Below are 14925 nucleotides of genomic sequence, written 5' to 3' on the forward strand. Positions count from 1 at the left end.
GTTCCTGAAATATTTTGGGAATTACAAGCCAATATACCTAATAATGTCAGCTAACAACTACATACATTGTAAGAAATTATAACAAATTAAATGCACTAGAAGACACTCAGATACATACATTCTATTTGGGAAGAGCCAATGTGACTTTTGTAAAATGCTTTCATGAGAAATACTTTCAAAAATGTGCTCTCAAATACTTTGGAAATCTCCTGGATCTCTATACTACTTCTAATCAATGTGGGTAAGGGTGAACAAGATGATGTAGTCTACTTGATTTTCCCAAAGGCTTTCAAAGAGGTGTTTCACCAATAGCTGTTGAGAAGCAGTTAGACACTAAAGGGAGTGGCTTGTGTCCTTTCATGGGTGTGTGGTTGTTTAGAAATGGGAAATAGAGGGCAGGAGTAAGTGGACAGCTTTTGTGGATGGGAAGTTGCCAGTGGAGAGAGTGCTGCAAAGTTATCTTGGCAGGGGAGTTGTCTGTACCAGCCCTGGGCAAGACTGGAAAGGCACACGGGAGAGAAACACCTTGAGAATTATTGCTGAAAATAGTTGAAGATTAGAAGAGTATTTGGAAGGAGCATCACATATGTTTTTCCCACGCTTATTTTCATTGGAGACAGAATGTTGGAATATATGTAGATTTGATCTGATGGTCTATATCAATGTTTATTATTTTATGGAATCTAATGGAGTTTAAATCTATTTTAAAGGACTGTAGGAGTAACTAACAATTTCTGTTTAATGATGAAATGCAAATGATATATAGAGAGTTGTCAGTGGCATTGATCTGAAAACCCTTCCTGGCTGTTAACAGAAATAAACACTTCAGGAACTTGAAGTGAAAAGTGCTGGCAAATAATATAGATCTCAAAGTAGATCTTAAGCACTAGGAAGTTGTACATTGACTTAAGGACTTCATAAAACTTTTCTGTGGTTTTGGGTTGTTTCTTTCTTTGTTTTATTTTTTTATTGCAGGTACTAAAGAGGAAGTGTTATATAGCAAACAAAAGCTATTTAATACTAACATTAAAATTAATATACTGCTCTTAGATCTATTTCAAATCAGTACCCTGATTTTTCAGGTACAGTGAAACATAAAATTTAAAGCACACATTTTATTCACACAAATCCTGTTGAATTTTTTTCTAAGAATATGATTTGTTAAATGTTTTTGGTTTTGTTTGTTTTTTTTTTTTGATAGTGTATCAGTAAAAATGTTGGACCAGGAAACATTCAGAAGATTCCTAAAGAAGATGCATTCCTGAGCAAAGATTTAACAGTCAGTACTTTTCTTTCTTTTATTACTTCAGGAAAATATGTAAGCTTAAAGTAAAACATCATTAAATATACAATTTCTTTTTGTATTTCACCAGAAAAATTTAACTACAAAATATGCCCAAAAATGTATAATTTAAATTTAGAAAATAAACAAAGAAAAATTTAACCATCATAGAACAGACTACTTTAAGGACTTACAGTCTGATTTAAAAAAAAAAACAAAAACAAAAACAAAAACAAAACACTGAAGCACTGATATTGCTGCTCCCCTTAGCATACTGGAGCACTCTGACGAAACCTACACCAAATGATAAAAATAGCAAAAAAATAAGTTAATAATAAAGTGCTGTTAAAGGTGATAAACACAGCATACATAAATTATGTTGTGTTCATCTCCTACTTCACAGGAGAAATGAACGAATTACAATCCAAGTAGTTTTAAGATGGTATTTGATAAATCTATGAAAGAAGTTATTCCTTGCAATTACATGAAACCTTTACATTGTACAGAATAATTACTTAGTGTTTCATGTTCTAATAGTTCATGAGAACACTCAAATACAACTATACATTGAAAAATAATACTTTTAAAAAGCTTAAAATATCTGTTTTGCTTTATATGTAAATCTTCTTTCCCTATGATTTAATTCTTTCTATTGTCCCTGTTCATTCTGGTTTCTAGCTTCAGCTAACTGTTCTTTTAACATGCATAGCTTAAGTCTGTAAATAAGTGTAGCTCTATTCCTCAGCAACTGCATTTAGATATGTTGCTTGTGAACCTGCAAATGGAATCTAATGTTCTGAAAGATGCTTTCAACATTAACTGGGTTGCTGAGGCAGGACTGATAGAGAACATTGAACAAGTTGTCAAGGAATACAAGCAAAGTCGAGGATTACAGGTAATACTTTGTTGTATACTATTTTAAAGTGCACCTTTCTTTCTTTTTCCCCAATAGAAATGTTTATATAAACACAGGCTTTAATTTATTTAAGGAAAAATACATAGAAAACTGACATAGGTGCAGACTAAGTGAACATAAAATCCACAAATGAAATTGTAGAAGTTAAATGAGGCAATATTAATTAAAACAATGATTAAGTTTTATTTCCTTTATGCCTAAAACTGAAATTCTGTTAATGCAAATTAGCTTAATGATGGAGAAGCTGCTGTTGTGAAGGTTATTTATTTATGCAGTGGTGCTCTCGGTATATTTTGCTTCAAGAATACAGTAAGTGTATCTTTTATTTAAGCTTTTTTATGATAGTCAATAGTTAGCTGAGTATTTTGTGTCCTTCTTTATATTTAGCGAGTCAGGATATTCAGTTGCAATGTAGCCTTCATTTTACCCTGCTCTGTTGCATAAGTTACTGGACAACTTTGCTGTTTCCTGTTAGCTTGATATTTAGAACTTCTGCATTCAACTGTACAGGGAGGCTTATTGAAAAATGCAGAAAAATGCTTGTATACATTTGAATATTGATTGGTATGATAAAGCTGTTCAGCATATGTAAATCTTGTTCAGACTTCAAATAAGAGTTCAGGGCATGTAAAACAAAATACAGCTACTATTGTTCAAGGTTGTTCATTAAAGTCCCTGCATAGCTCTGAAAGGATTATCAGATCTGTGTTTGGGTTAAACCACTGAATCTGAGTACATACACATCCAATTAAAATAAATCAGTACAAAATATAGACCTACCAAGTAACAAAGAGAGGGAAGGCTGTCGAGACTGTCTCTGTTGCTACTCTTAAATTTACAGAGTTTGTGCTGTCAGATTTACTAAAGTAAGAGAGGCTGTTAATTATGTATGATTTTGAGTTTGTTGCATAACATGTTTAATAAGTGTATACTGGAATCTTAATTAAATTTACTCATCCTCAGGCTGGTTGGATGAAATGAGAAATCATTAATATCTTCAGAGTGTGATGGATCTGAAATTTTTGAGGTGAAAATAATCATTGTGACGACAACAAATCTACCACAGTTGGGAAATAGAACCATTGCATGTTTATAATATAATATCTGCCACCTCATTCCAAAATTCACTGCATCCTATCTGTGGGATTGTTTTTCATCTCTTTGGATTATTCAAACACTAATTAGCCACGTTGATCTGTTAGTCTACTGAACAGACGCGTGCTTTCTCTCCAACAGTAAAGTTCTACATTTAAGTAACTGTGTTACTCAAAGCCTGTGGGTGATATAGGAGATATTCAGTGAGAAATAAATAAATTGATAGAACCAAAATATATTTTCAGTTTTAATTATAAATGCTATTAGTTATATTAAAAAGATCATCTCTTTTACATAAAAACATCTGTATTGTTTGAATGATGTCATATCTTCATCTTTTTTTTTTCCAGCCTCTCAAAGTTTACATTCATGGTCCTCCTGCGGTTGGCAAATCTACCATTGCTCAGGAGCTCTGCAAACATTATAGGCTACATTACATTAAGATAGATGATGTGATTTCTGAAAAAATTGCACATCTGGTGCGTTGCTGTTTTCTAGTGTTCCTCTTATTTTGATTTCTGTGATTTTAAAATGTTTGATATCATTTCAAATTAGTTATAACCCCATTATTTTAGAATGGAAATATCTTTTTACGTACTGATCACTTCTGGAGGTTGCACTGAACTCTTTTTAGAGGCTGAGGGTTGCTCAGTATCTCACTGTCCAAGAGAGACATGAAAGGAATTGTTTAATTTTTGTTTATTTTTTTGCATCTGCATATAAAATAAGTCGGCTGTGGAATTTCTGAGCCTATTCGTATTTCTGTTCTTGTCATCAGGAGAAAATTGTGGCTAAAGAACAGGACACTGGAGTAGAGGAGGGGGAAGATGAGGCAGAGGAGCAAGGTGAAAACGTAGAAGCAGCACTGGAGTTATTAGATGGAATAAAAGAAAACATGGAGCTGAATCAAGGTAGGAAATACAAAATTATAGTTACTATAATAAAGACAACTACTGCAACCCTATGCAAATGGAAAATCAGGAAATAAATTTGTGCTCTAGAACTTTTACTTCCTATTAAAAGCAAAAATAATGTCCTTTCCATTTGTATGTACCTTATTTAAAAATAAAATACAATGTTTTACATTATACATTAATGTGGTGGTTTGACTCTGGCTGGATGCCAGGTGCTCACCAAAGCTGCTCCATCACTCTCCTCCTCAACTGGACAGGGTGAGAGAAAATATAAGGAAAGATTGCACGAATCGAGATAAGGACAGGGAGAGAGCACTCACTCATTACTGTCATGGGCAAAACAGACTCAACTTGGGGAAATTATTTAATTTCATTACCAATCAAAATCAGAGCAGGATGATGAGAAGTAAAACAAATCTTAAAAATACCTTCCTCCCACCCTCCCTTCTCTCCCATATTTAACTTTATTCACAATTCTCTGCCTCCTCTCCCAAGCAGCACAGGGAGATGTGAATGGGGGTTGTGGTCAGTTCACCACATGTTGTTTCTGCTGCTGCTCCCTCCCTGGGGAGAGGAGTCCTACCCCTGCTCCAGCATGGTGTCCCTCCCACAGGCAACAGTTCCTCCATGAACCTCTCCATCGTGGGGCCTCCCCCTGGGCTACAGTTCTTCATGAACTGCTCCAGCATGGGCCCCTTCCAAGAGGTGCAGTCCTTCAAGAACAGGCTGCTCCATCATGGGTTTCCCATGGGGTCTCAAGTCCTGCCAGCAAACCTGCTCTAGCATGGGTTCCTTTTTCCATGGGTCCACAGGTCCTGCCAGGAGCCTGCTCCAGAATGGGCTTCCCATGCAGTCACAACCTTCTTTTGGGCATCCGCCTACTCCCTGTGGGCCTCCTCCATGGGCTGCACATGGGTCTCTGCCCCCCACCCCGTGGATCTCCATGGTCTGCAGGGTTACAGTCTGTCTCACCATGGTCTTCACCACAGGCTGCAGGTGGATCTTTGCTTTGGCACCTGGAGCACTTCCCTCCCCTTTTCTTTGCTGTCCTGGGTGTCTGCAGGGCTCTCACAGGTTCTCATGTCTCTCTTCTCTGGCCACATTTAACTTCTATGCAATGACTTTTTCTCTTCTTAAATATATCACAGAGGTGTTATTACCATCTCTGCTTGACTTCCTCGGCCAGTGCCAGCTCTGTCCTGGAGCCGGCTGGCATTGGCTCTGTCGTACATGGGAGAAGCTTCTACCAGCTTCTCAGAAAAGCCAACCCTGTAACGTCCCTGGCTACCAAAACCTAGCCATTCAAATCCAATGCAATTATATACCTTGTCTATTAAAAAAATACATATTTTAAATACTTTGGTGCATCTTTCTACTTCAGATTTTTTTGATAACATTATGTTTTCATCTCAGAGCAGAGAGCATAATTTATATAATAGAAAGTAAAAAGTTGGTGAAGTGTATGTTTACCAATCTTGCAAAAATAAAAGTATTCTAGTAAGAAGGAGCATTAGTGCACAGTCATACGAGATTTTGGACGGGATTTAAGTACCTTATACATCATTAGAAAGTAAATAGTATTTACTGAAGCTGGGAAAGAATTTTGAAGTCTGCAGATTGAAAAAGGTCCATAAAATTACCATTATTGAAAAGTATTAGTTATAATCTATATGTGAACAAAGTCATGTTGGTTTTGACTCAGTGCTTAAGGTTTTCCATGTTGTATAAAGTGATCCCTAGTAAAAATGCATTCCATCACTAAAAGTTTACCTGATTTGGATCTTGTGTTTGCTAAACAAGGAACTTGTAACACACCCCAGAAGCTTCAGTAATGAGATCTATGGCAGTATCTCTTCTACATGCTTTGATTTATTACTTAAAATAATAATGACTTTTAGAATAATAACATACTTCTATGGTTATAAATATCTGAGACTTTTAATAGCCAAAGCAAAATAAAGTAGGAAACTAGAGTCAATGTTTACAAAAGGACAAAAACTCAGGTCAAACCAAACTTTTCACTTCCACATATTTTCTCAACAATACAGGACAAATTAATAAACCAATTCACATTTCAATCTATTCATCTGAAAATGAAACTAGCAAAGTCAATCTCACATCTTTTTTGCAAAACTATCTTTGAGACTTACTGTTAAATGTAAATAGAAAATTATTGCTTTGTCTCATGATTTTTTCTATAAATATTTCTTTACTGCTTCTATTAAAATCTGATTGTATTATACTAAATAAAACTAATTTCATGTTTAGTATTCCTAAAGTTCTAATATTTATATTCCTGTAAACACATATGTGATTTTATTTTATAGCTACATATTCCTATTCCATAAATCATTGTCAACACATAATATACAAATTGTAATCCAAAATATATAACTTTTTTAGGGTCTAAGTAGAAATTTCTCTGATAAATGAATTTGAATGTTAGTAAAATAAGTTCAGATACCTTCATTATATTAGCTAGGTACACATTAAACTTTTTTGTCTTAGGTCGTCTAGATGATCAGTTTATTGTTACAATTGTGAAGGATAAGCTCAAATCTATGCCCTGTAAGAATCAGGGATATGTTTTAGATGGGTTCCCAGAGACCTACAGTCAAGCCATGGAACTTTTTAGGGGTAAGTACTGCTGCTTTTGGTTTAGTTACTGCCTTTGGTTTTATTGCTGCTAATATTGTCATTATCGTTATTGTTCTCAGTGCCATACTAATTGAATTGTATCAGCACTGTAATGACTGTGATGCAGGATACAAACCAAAGTTGTTTACACATGATTGTTAGAACACAAGAAAGATTGTAATCCACTTAATTTAATTTATGCACAAGACAGTTTTCAGGCTCTCCTTCCCGGCAGAGTAATAAGTAAATGCACAAACATGGAAGATATTTTCATGTTTTGTGTTAGTCTATTCTCCTTAAGCAAGCTCTACAGCAGAACTTCTTCATAATATTTAAGGGCCACTGAATGAGGGGATCCAGCCAGTGCATCAATACATATTTTGTGAGCCAGATTAGAGTTGGTTTATTAGATCAGCTACAGTAGATATGACTTCAGAGAAGCTCTGCAATATACCTTTCAAATTGAGAGCAAGCACCATCCATACATTAAGACCAAGATTAAGAGTTATCTTCATATTTAAATTACAACATGAGGTTTGAGGGAAAAGAAAAACCAGTCTTGTTCAGCTTAGTATGCTGTTCTGCAAGTGGTCATGGTAAGCTGATGCTCTTCAGTCAGTTTTACTAACTATTCAGAACAGCATATACTAAGCAGCAGAAAACATTTTAAACATACAACTGTAAAACTTTTCTACTCACTGTTCTGAGCCTTGTCTCTGTTTTTGGCAGAATAATGTACTTAGCAAGGGCAGAGCCCAAAGACAGGATGGCAGTTTTGTAGTTGAACACGTTTTAAAATGGTGTATGCACGTACATACTGCTGCTGTGTAGGTAAAACAATTACTGGTAGAATTCTGTGGTGGCTGGAAACATAAATTACTTACTGAGTTCTCTAAACTGGTTCAAGGGTAGATTGATTTCCAGCTATTAGCATCATCAGGATATAGACAAACCTGTGTTTGTACTGGACAAATTTTTAGCAAATATAGTGATATTGTTGCTTCAGATGAAAATATTGATAATTTCTTACTTTGTTTTAGCGGAAGATGATGATGAAGAAGAAGAAGAAATAAAAAGCAAAATACCTAGATGTCATAAAATAATCACACCTGGTAAGTTTGATGGATTTCTTTTTAAATAAACTGAGGAGTTTTGAAATATTGCTGCCACCAACGAGAAGTCTAAAATATCACTCCATCTGTTCCTATTGAAGTTAACTTAAATATCTATTTCATGTAATGCCACTGCCTTCTTATTTGAAAGAGAACAGTTAATCACAGAATCATTTAGATTGGAAAAAACCACTAAGTCCAACTGTTAACCCAGCACTGTTAAGTCCATCACTAAACCCCATCCCTAAGTGCCACATATTCCTATCCCTTAAATACCTTCAGGCATGGTGACTCAACCACTTCTCTAGACAGCCTGTTCTAATGCTTGACAGCCCTTTTGGTGAATAATTTTTTCTTAATTGAAAGGAAGGGTTTGGTTTGTTTTGTGGATTTTTATTCTTTTTTTTTTTTTTTTCCTGAAAATGCCATCAACTGTTGGCTGATAATATGTTCTTCTTCACAGAATTTGTTTTTTCTTTGACTGCATCTGATGAATTCCTTATAAACAGAGTAACAAACCTGCCAGAGAGTGTCGTTGCTGGGACTCATTATACGCAGGACAAGTTCCCGCCATCTCTGAAACTCTTCCGAGATTCGAACACAGATGATACAACAGTTCTCAACTATTTTGATGAACTTGAAATACATCCTCAGTTTATTGGTATGAAGTAATAGAATTAGTAGGTAAAATATAAAAAAAAAAAAATTTGTTGTTACAAATTTAACACTTGCAAAAATCATATAATAAGTGTACATATATAGATAATGTTTTTATTAATATTGCAGATTGCATATACAACAAACATGTAATTATATAACCTGCAAAAAATGTTCTTGTACAGTTAGCTTGTTTTTAAAAACTGGGATTTTAGTTATTTATTTTTGTAGGCTAAATTATTAGAGTAATTTTATGACTTAGGTTACAGACCTCTGCACTTGCGTCCTTCCAGATAGGTGTAATAGTACATCTTCATGGACTTTCAATATTATAGTTGCTTATATTTTTTTTTTAGACTTATCCTCAGATGCCATTGTTGTTCACAAAAATCGAATTCGTTACCTGGTGTGCAACAAGCCAATAATTACACACTCAAGAGACACTGAGTTGCACAAGCCTGGGTTCTCAGTAGTATTCCACAAATCAAACACTCTAACTACCAAAACTTTTTACTATTAATACATTTAGCAAACAAAGGAATTAGTATTCATAGGCTAAAACTTACATAGTTCTCTTATTAATCAGTATTCTGTCTTCTATTGGTTAATGATTCTCTCACTTCTGCTAATTAGTCCACATGCTCAGTCTTTCTCTTCTTTTGAGCTGGTGGGTTTCTTGGGTCAGTGGGCTGTGAGTGAATGGTCATGATCTTCCCCTGCTGGAATTACCTTTTACCTAGTTGGAGCTGATATCAGTACAATTACTAGGTCGGCTTTATTCGTTTCTTCCTCATCTTGGGAGTTCTGCCAGATGTCCTTGTGGCCCATGAATTCTGCATTCTTTGTGTCCTCTATCAGTGGTACAACCTTCTCCCTAAGCTTTGTTGTGTCTGAGATTGAAGCATGTCCAGCCCTAAACCATAACAAGGCAATTCCACCAACAAGTAATTTGTCTTTCTAACACACAGACATCACTTGGATCTTGCTTGTGAGCAGCTCTCTGTTTCACAGATTAAATCTCCCTTCTTGTTGATTACACTTGAAAGTATACAAAGATCAAACATCAAAGAACATCCTTTCTCAAGAAAATTTTCACTGTATAATTTAAGTAATTCTACAATGGAAAGTAAATGCAAGAAGTAAATATTAAGGTCTGATGCCATCAGCTGGTCACATTTTTAGCTTATATACTTCTGGATATGCAAGTAATGGTGCTGTCCAAGACCAAGTTTTATTTTGGTAGGGACTATAAAATGTATAATCTGATAAAATATTGCACTGTTTTCTGCTAAGAACTATGCCTAAAGATTATTCTTAAACTCTAGTCCATTCCAAATATGCAAACTCACCTACCTACTGATTTTAACTACTGAGGTATCACAGCTGTGATGTTTCAGATGATTTTCACATTCAGTTTACAGTATTGATCCGCATTTCCAAATGAGCATCATCTTTAGGTCCTGTTTGTCTCAGAACTGTCTCCTTACCTATGTTCATATTGCTGGTTGTTACCCACTGAAGTATGCAAGCGTATTGCTTCTACTTAAAATGGTAAGGACAGATTACAAAGACAACCACTGAGGAACCTTTGGCTCAGCCCATACTCTCCATTCTAGCTGACATTCCAGTTGGATTAGGAGATGCATAGAATTAAGTATCATTGGATTTATTCAGAGAGCCAACTGCTTTCTCAGTCATATTCTGAAGAAGGGGTTAAAAATTGTGTTTGGTTTGTTAAATATTGAACTCAATAAGTTTTCTCCTACCTTAATTTTAGAAAATCATAACATATGGTTTTATGTATCATTTTTATGATTATTATCTTTTTCTGAGTCTGAAATATGATTAGTACAAAGGAGTGGGCTTCAAGATTCTGTAAACCTTACTTTGCCACAATGAATCACTTCATGAAGGCTGCAAGTTGGTTATCCTGTATCTTGTTTTCCTCATCTGCAAATCTGGGATGGTGACACAGGCATGTTAGATATTCTAAAGAAAGGCATGTTAAAGTTATAACAGCCATTTCCTTTGAAGACCTTAATTTGTTAACTCCTTTTCTGGTGATTTTTCCTCTCCATTAACATCAATGCTAACTTAATCTTTCATTTAAAAGGCACTTATTTTTGACAATAGTTGTAGTTAATTATGATTGCTATAATATGTTCATTGTATTCTTCTGTTGCCAAGAAAAAACATGCAGCCTTTGAGACCTCAAATTCAATGCTGGTATTAGCAATACTGTAAGTGATTAGAAAAGTGATTTTCATTGTAATTTGTATATCCAGGCACAGTTAAAATTGTGGAAACATTGGACTGCTTGTCATAGCAAATTTATTATTTCTTTAATTTGAAATCCTTCAGGAATGCAATTCCTGATTTTCTTGAAAGAAGAAGCTGTAAAAGAATTTTATCATTTAGAATTATGTTAGCTTTCTCCTCAATTCATGGGAAGAGTTTGGACTTCATGTCCAGATCACAAACACTTCAACTGTTGAGAGAATGGTGTTAATATTTGACAGCTGTCTTCTGCCTGAATCGGTGATCCGAAAGAACCGGGAAGAACGCTTTGCCAACAACTTTCCAAATAACTTCCTAAAGCAGAGAACTGTGAAGCAGGGACTACTGAATTCTCATCTAAATTCTATATTCTAGTTATTCGTCTTTTTCCCTTTGTCCAGTTCCTCTCCTTACCCATTTCTGTGCTTTTTCATCTTCTGCTTCTTGCCTCTGAACAAGCCCTTTATCTCTGTATTCTCTACCTCAAATGCCCACTCTTCTCTTTTCCATGTACATTTCTGTACCTTTTCTGCCTTCCCATATTGGAACTAGAAATCTCTGGAGAAAGTCTTCATTCTTCCGTAGTTTTTGTTTTCCTTTGTCCTTGTCAAGTTTAATGTGTAACCTCCAGAAATTAAAAGGGAGAAGGAATAGGATGAAAGAGGTCTTGCTCAGTCTCTGTGTTCCTACCTGAAGCTACAGATTTGATTTGTAACCATAACAAAGTTATACTAGGTGGACTAGAGATAGGTCTGTGTATTTGTAAGTTTATATGAGTGAAAACTTTGGAGTTTGTGCCTAACAACCTATCCTGTAGCCTTTGGGGGCAGACAGGGACAAAGCTGATGATTTTTATGCATCTGGATAAAGCTGACACAAGATTGGTGTCAGGAACATCTCTGATAGTTGATTGAGCTCATTTGCGTGTTTCAAAACCTAGGCAAGCTGCAACTAATAAATGACAGTTATAAAAATTATTTTAATGCATTTCTTCCTTACATCATCTTAAAATGCAAATTATTTTAGCTGAAATAAAGTAGTAAAGAAAATCAGATTTAGAAAACTTCATTCTGTGTAGCAAAAAATTGATGCTTACAAGCAACTGAAAACAACATCTTATACCTGAAAATTCAAACAACATGAGCACCATATATTTTTAGGTCCTGCAGTTATTTACTAATGTTCACTGATAATTGACAAAACCCTTGAAATGCTTTCTCTTGTGTTGTTTAAAAGATGTACCCATATATGAAGATCCTGAGAACAGATTTATTGTGCAAAAGATCATCAAAGAAATTGGAGAACCTCGGAATTATGGCTTGACAGATGAAGAAAAGGAGATTTTGGAACGCAAAGCAGCCGAGGAACGCCTTGCCAAAGAAGCTCAAGAAAAAGCTGAACAAGAGCGTAAAGAAGCTGAGGAACACGCTGAAAGAATGGCAAGATTGGAAGAGTGGGTAGGTTAATACATATTTTTGGAAAACCACTATTATTTGTATGTTTTAGATGACTTCAAGAAATCTTTATGTAAATACACTTGAGAAGTATGGCATAAATTCTCTCGTGCCTTATATCATACTTTAGATCTGGGGAAGACTATCTTCACATTTTGGAGCCCATCCTACAGAATATAGTCTCTTTTTTATTACAGACATAGCATTTTTTTGCATGTCTTTAAAATACTTCTATGGTGCTCTTGTTGTTGTTGCTGTACTGTAGTTCTTACATTTTACCACTTATAAGTATCTACTATAATCAATGGTAATTTTCCATATCAAGTCTTCTAGGACTTTTGCATTTGGCTCATTTTACTCCCAACCAGCTGACCAAGTCTTAATTATCAAACTAAATTTTTAACTTAACACTGATCAACATTCCAATCTGTGCTGCAGAAAGGTTTCTGAGCCTGCAAGAACATGTGTAAGAGCTGAGTCCTCAGTTAAGTAAGGACTACCTGATGCAGTTTGAAGGATGATTTTTGTTGGCTGACAATGTGATAAGTACTTGGCATTCAGGCTACCTGACCTCACATGATTTGCATGTGATGTTTTTTCCTTATTTACTTTGCCACACCTAAGGACATTTTAGGTAAATAACCTGAAGTGCATACTGTAAGAATGTTCTTGTTCACACCCAAAGTCAGGTTGTTCCCCCAGAAGGCAGATCTATTGTCTTCTTTTATAGCTATTTAAAATCAAACTGATCATTCCACAGATAAGTCCTTTTCTTATATTCAAATGTCCATACACATCTATGGGGAAATAATACACTGAAATGACTCACTTCTAAGGAAGTATTCACATTGCTCTGATGTTGGCTTGTAAATAAGGATTTTTTTGTTATCTCTGTGCTTATTTACAGCTTCATTCAACATTAAACAGCATTTTGTGCTCTGTAAAATGTTTAGGGATAGTTAACACACTTTTAGCTAAAATCAGTCCAAAGGCATCTACCTTTAAAAGAGCAAACTCTGCATTACTCAAAGCTAAACCAGGTGTTTATATAAAATGTGTGCTTAAGATTATCCTTCTAAATAGGCAGAGATGCTCAGGAATGTAAGCAACTGTTCATTTGACACTGAGACTGTAGATTACCTGTCTCTGAGTAGTGACCAAAGACCACTTGCAAATATGCATGCTACTAAGTGCTCCTGAATAGAGGAAAGAAAAATTTGCAGCAGTTTTATTTCCTCACTCCTCCTATTTTTTGAGGGTAATACTTGTATTTGATTTAACCTGAATTTGGGAATAAATTTAGCTGGTGTAAACAAATGTAAATCACGGTGGTTTTATTCTAACTCTCAAATCCCTCAAAAACATCAATACAGTAAAAATAAAACAAAACAAAGAAACCAAACACAACACAATTTACCATTTTAATATTTAGAGAGCCAGGGCTCTCTTCTGAGTAAAAATACTCTCTTTTCTCTCCAGTTCAAAGAACCCTTAAGAAACTATCTGCATTTGCATTAGTACCATTTTTTGAAGTGCTACTGTGTATTCCAACCATTCTGCTAAATACAATATGGAAATAGGACCATTGGAAGACCTCATAACAAATCTCCTTTTAGGTGTTAAAGAAGAGAAATAAAATAATTTTCCTAAGGAGGTTACTTCAGTGGTCATCATGTTCAATCCTTTGTCCTCAGTGTGTCGTGCGCTCTATATTTAATAAACAGTTGATATTTTTTCCGGTCAAGTTGTGTTTTAAAGTTCTGCCCACAGCTTCTAACACTAATTTTTTTCCTCTAAGCCCTAAACATTATGTAGCCAAGTGCTATTTGGTAGATGTTAAAAGTCTTATTATTTACGATTTTTTTTCTCACTACTTTTAGAATAAACAGCTGGAGGAAGTGAAAAGACAAGAACAAGAGTTATTGGAGGCCCAGTCCATTCCACTACGAAACTATTTAATGAAGAATGTCATGCCAACACTTATGCAAGGGATAAATGAATGCTGTAGGATCAGGCCAGAAGATCCAGTCAATTTTCTGGTAAGGTGATTACCTTTTATTTCTTAAATATATTTCAATATTCATCTAGACCCAAAGGACTAACATAAGGACTTAAATTCTTTTTCCCCACTGTCATAATAACAAACTAATGACTAGTATCTGCAATTCTGATGAACAGCAATTATAGTGAAAATTAAAACACAGCAACTACTCTTTGTGGGTCAGTTGATACTGTGTATCAAGTAAGGGCATAATCCAGTTTAGTGAAACAGTAACAGGGCAAGAATCACTACTAGAATCTGCTTCCCTTTGGTAGGTGCAGTGCACATCTTACGTACCCTGACAATTCTGCTGCGGCATAGGAAGCCTGCAAGTTAAAGAAACTTTTGACACTAGGTTCTCATCTCCATTAGGCTCATTGGCACAAATCAGTTATGATATCTGGTAGCTTGAGCCAGGTGCCATAAAAGAAATCCCAGGGCAATTACACCCTTACAATCTACACTCCCCATCCCTCACAGGACAGTCTGGACCAACAGCCAAGTAAGGGACTGAGGTCTTATTGCTCTCCATTGTTTTGC

General features: G+C 35.3%; 1 protein-coding gene across 2 annotated transcripts in view; it reads left to right on the forward strand.

The window, feature by feature from the left end:
- AK7 (adenylate kinase 7) overlaps positions 1-14925 on the forward strand; it is a 28187-nt gene that overhangs the window by 10805 nt on the left and 2457 nt on the right. For both annotated transcript variants that reach the window (XM_064659096.1, XM_064659097.1), the window contains exons 9-17: positions 1202-1279; positions 2028-2177; positions 3644-3772; positions 4072-4204; positions 6716-6844; positions 7885-7956; positions 8420-8617; positions 12127-12347; positions 14225-14383. In XM_064659096.1, the coding sequence (XP_064515166.1) occupies positions 1202-1279; positions 2028-2177; positions 3644-3772; positions 4072-4204; positions 6716-6844; positions 7885-7956; positions 8420-8617; positions 12127-12347; positions 14225-14383 (1269 nt within the window). The remainder of the gene's footprint in view (positions 1-1201; positions 1280-2027; positions 2178-3643; positions 3773-4071; positions 4205-6715; positions 6845-7884; positions 7957-8419; positions 8618-12126; positions 12348-14224; positions 14384-14925) is intronic.

This window comes from Pseudopipra pipra, chromosome 6, assembly GCF_036250125.1.
Source record: "Pseudopipra pipra isolate bDixPip1 chromosome 6, bDixPip1.hap1, whole genome shotgun sequence".
In the NCBI taxonomy this organism is placed as follows: domain Eukaryota; kingdom Metazoa; phylum Chordata; class Aves; order Passeriformes; family Pipridae; genus Pseudopipra; species Pseudopipra pipra.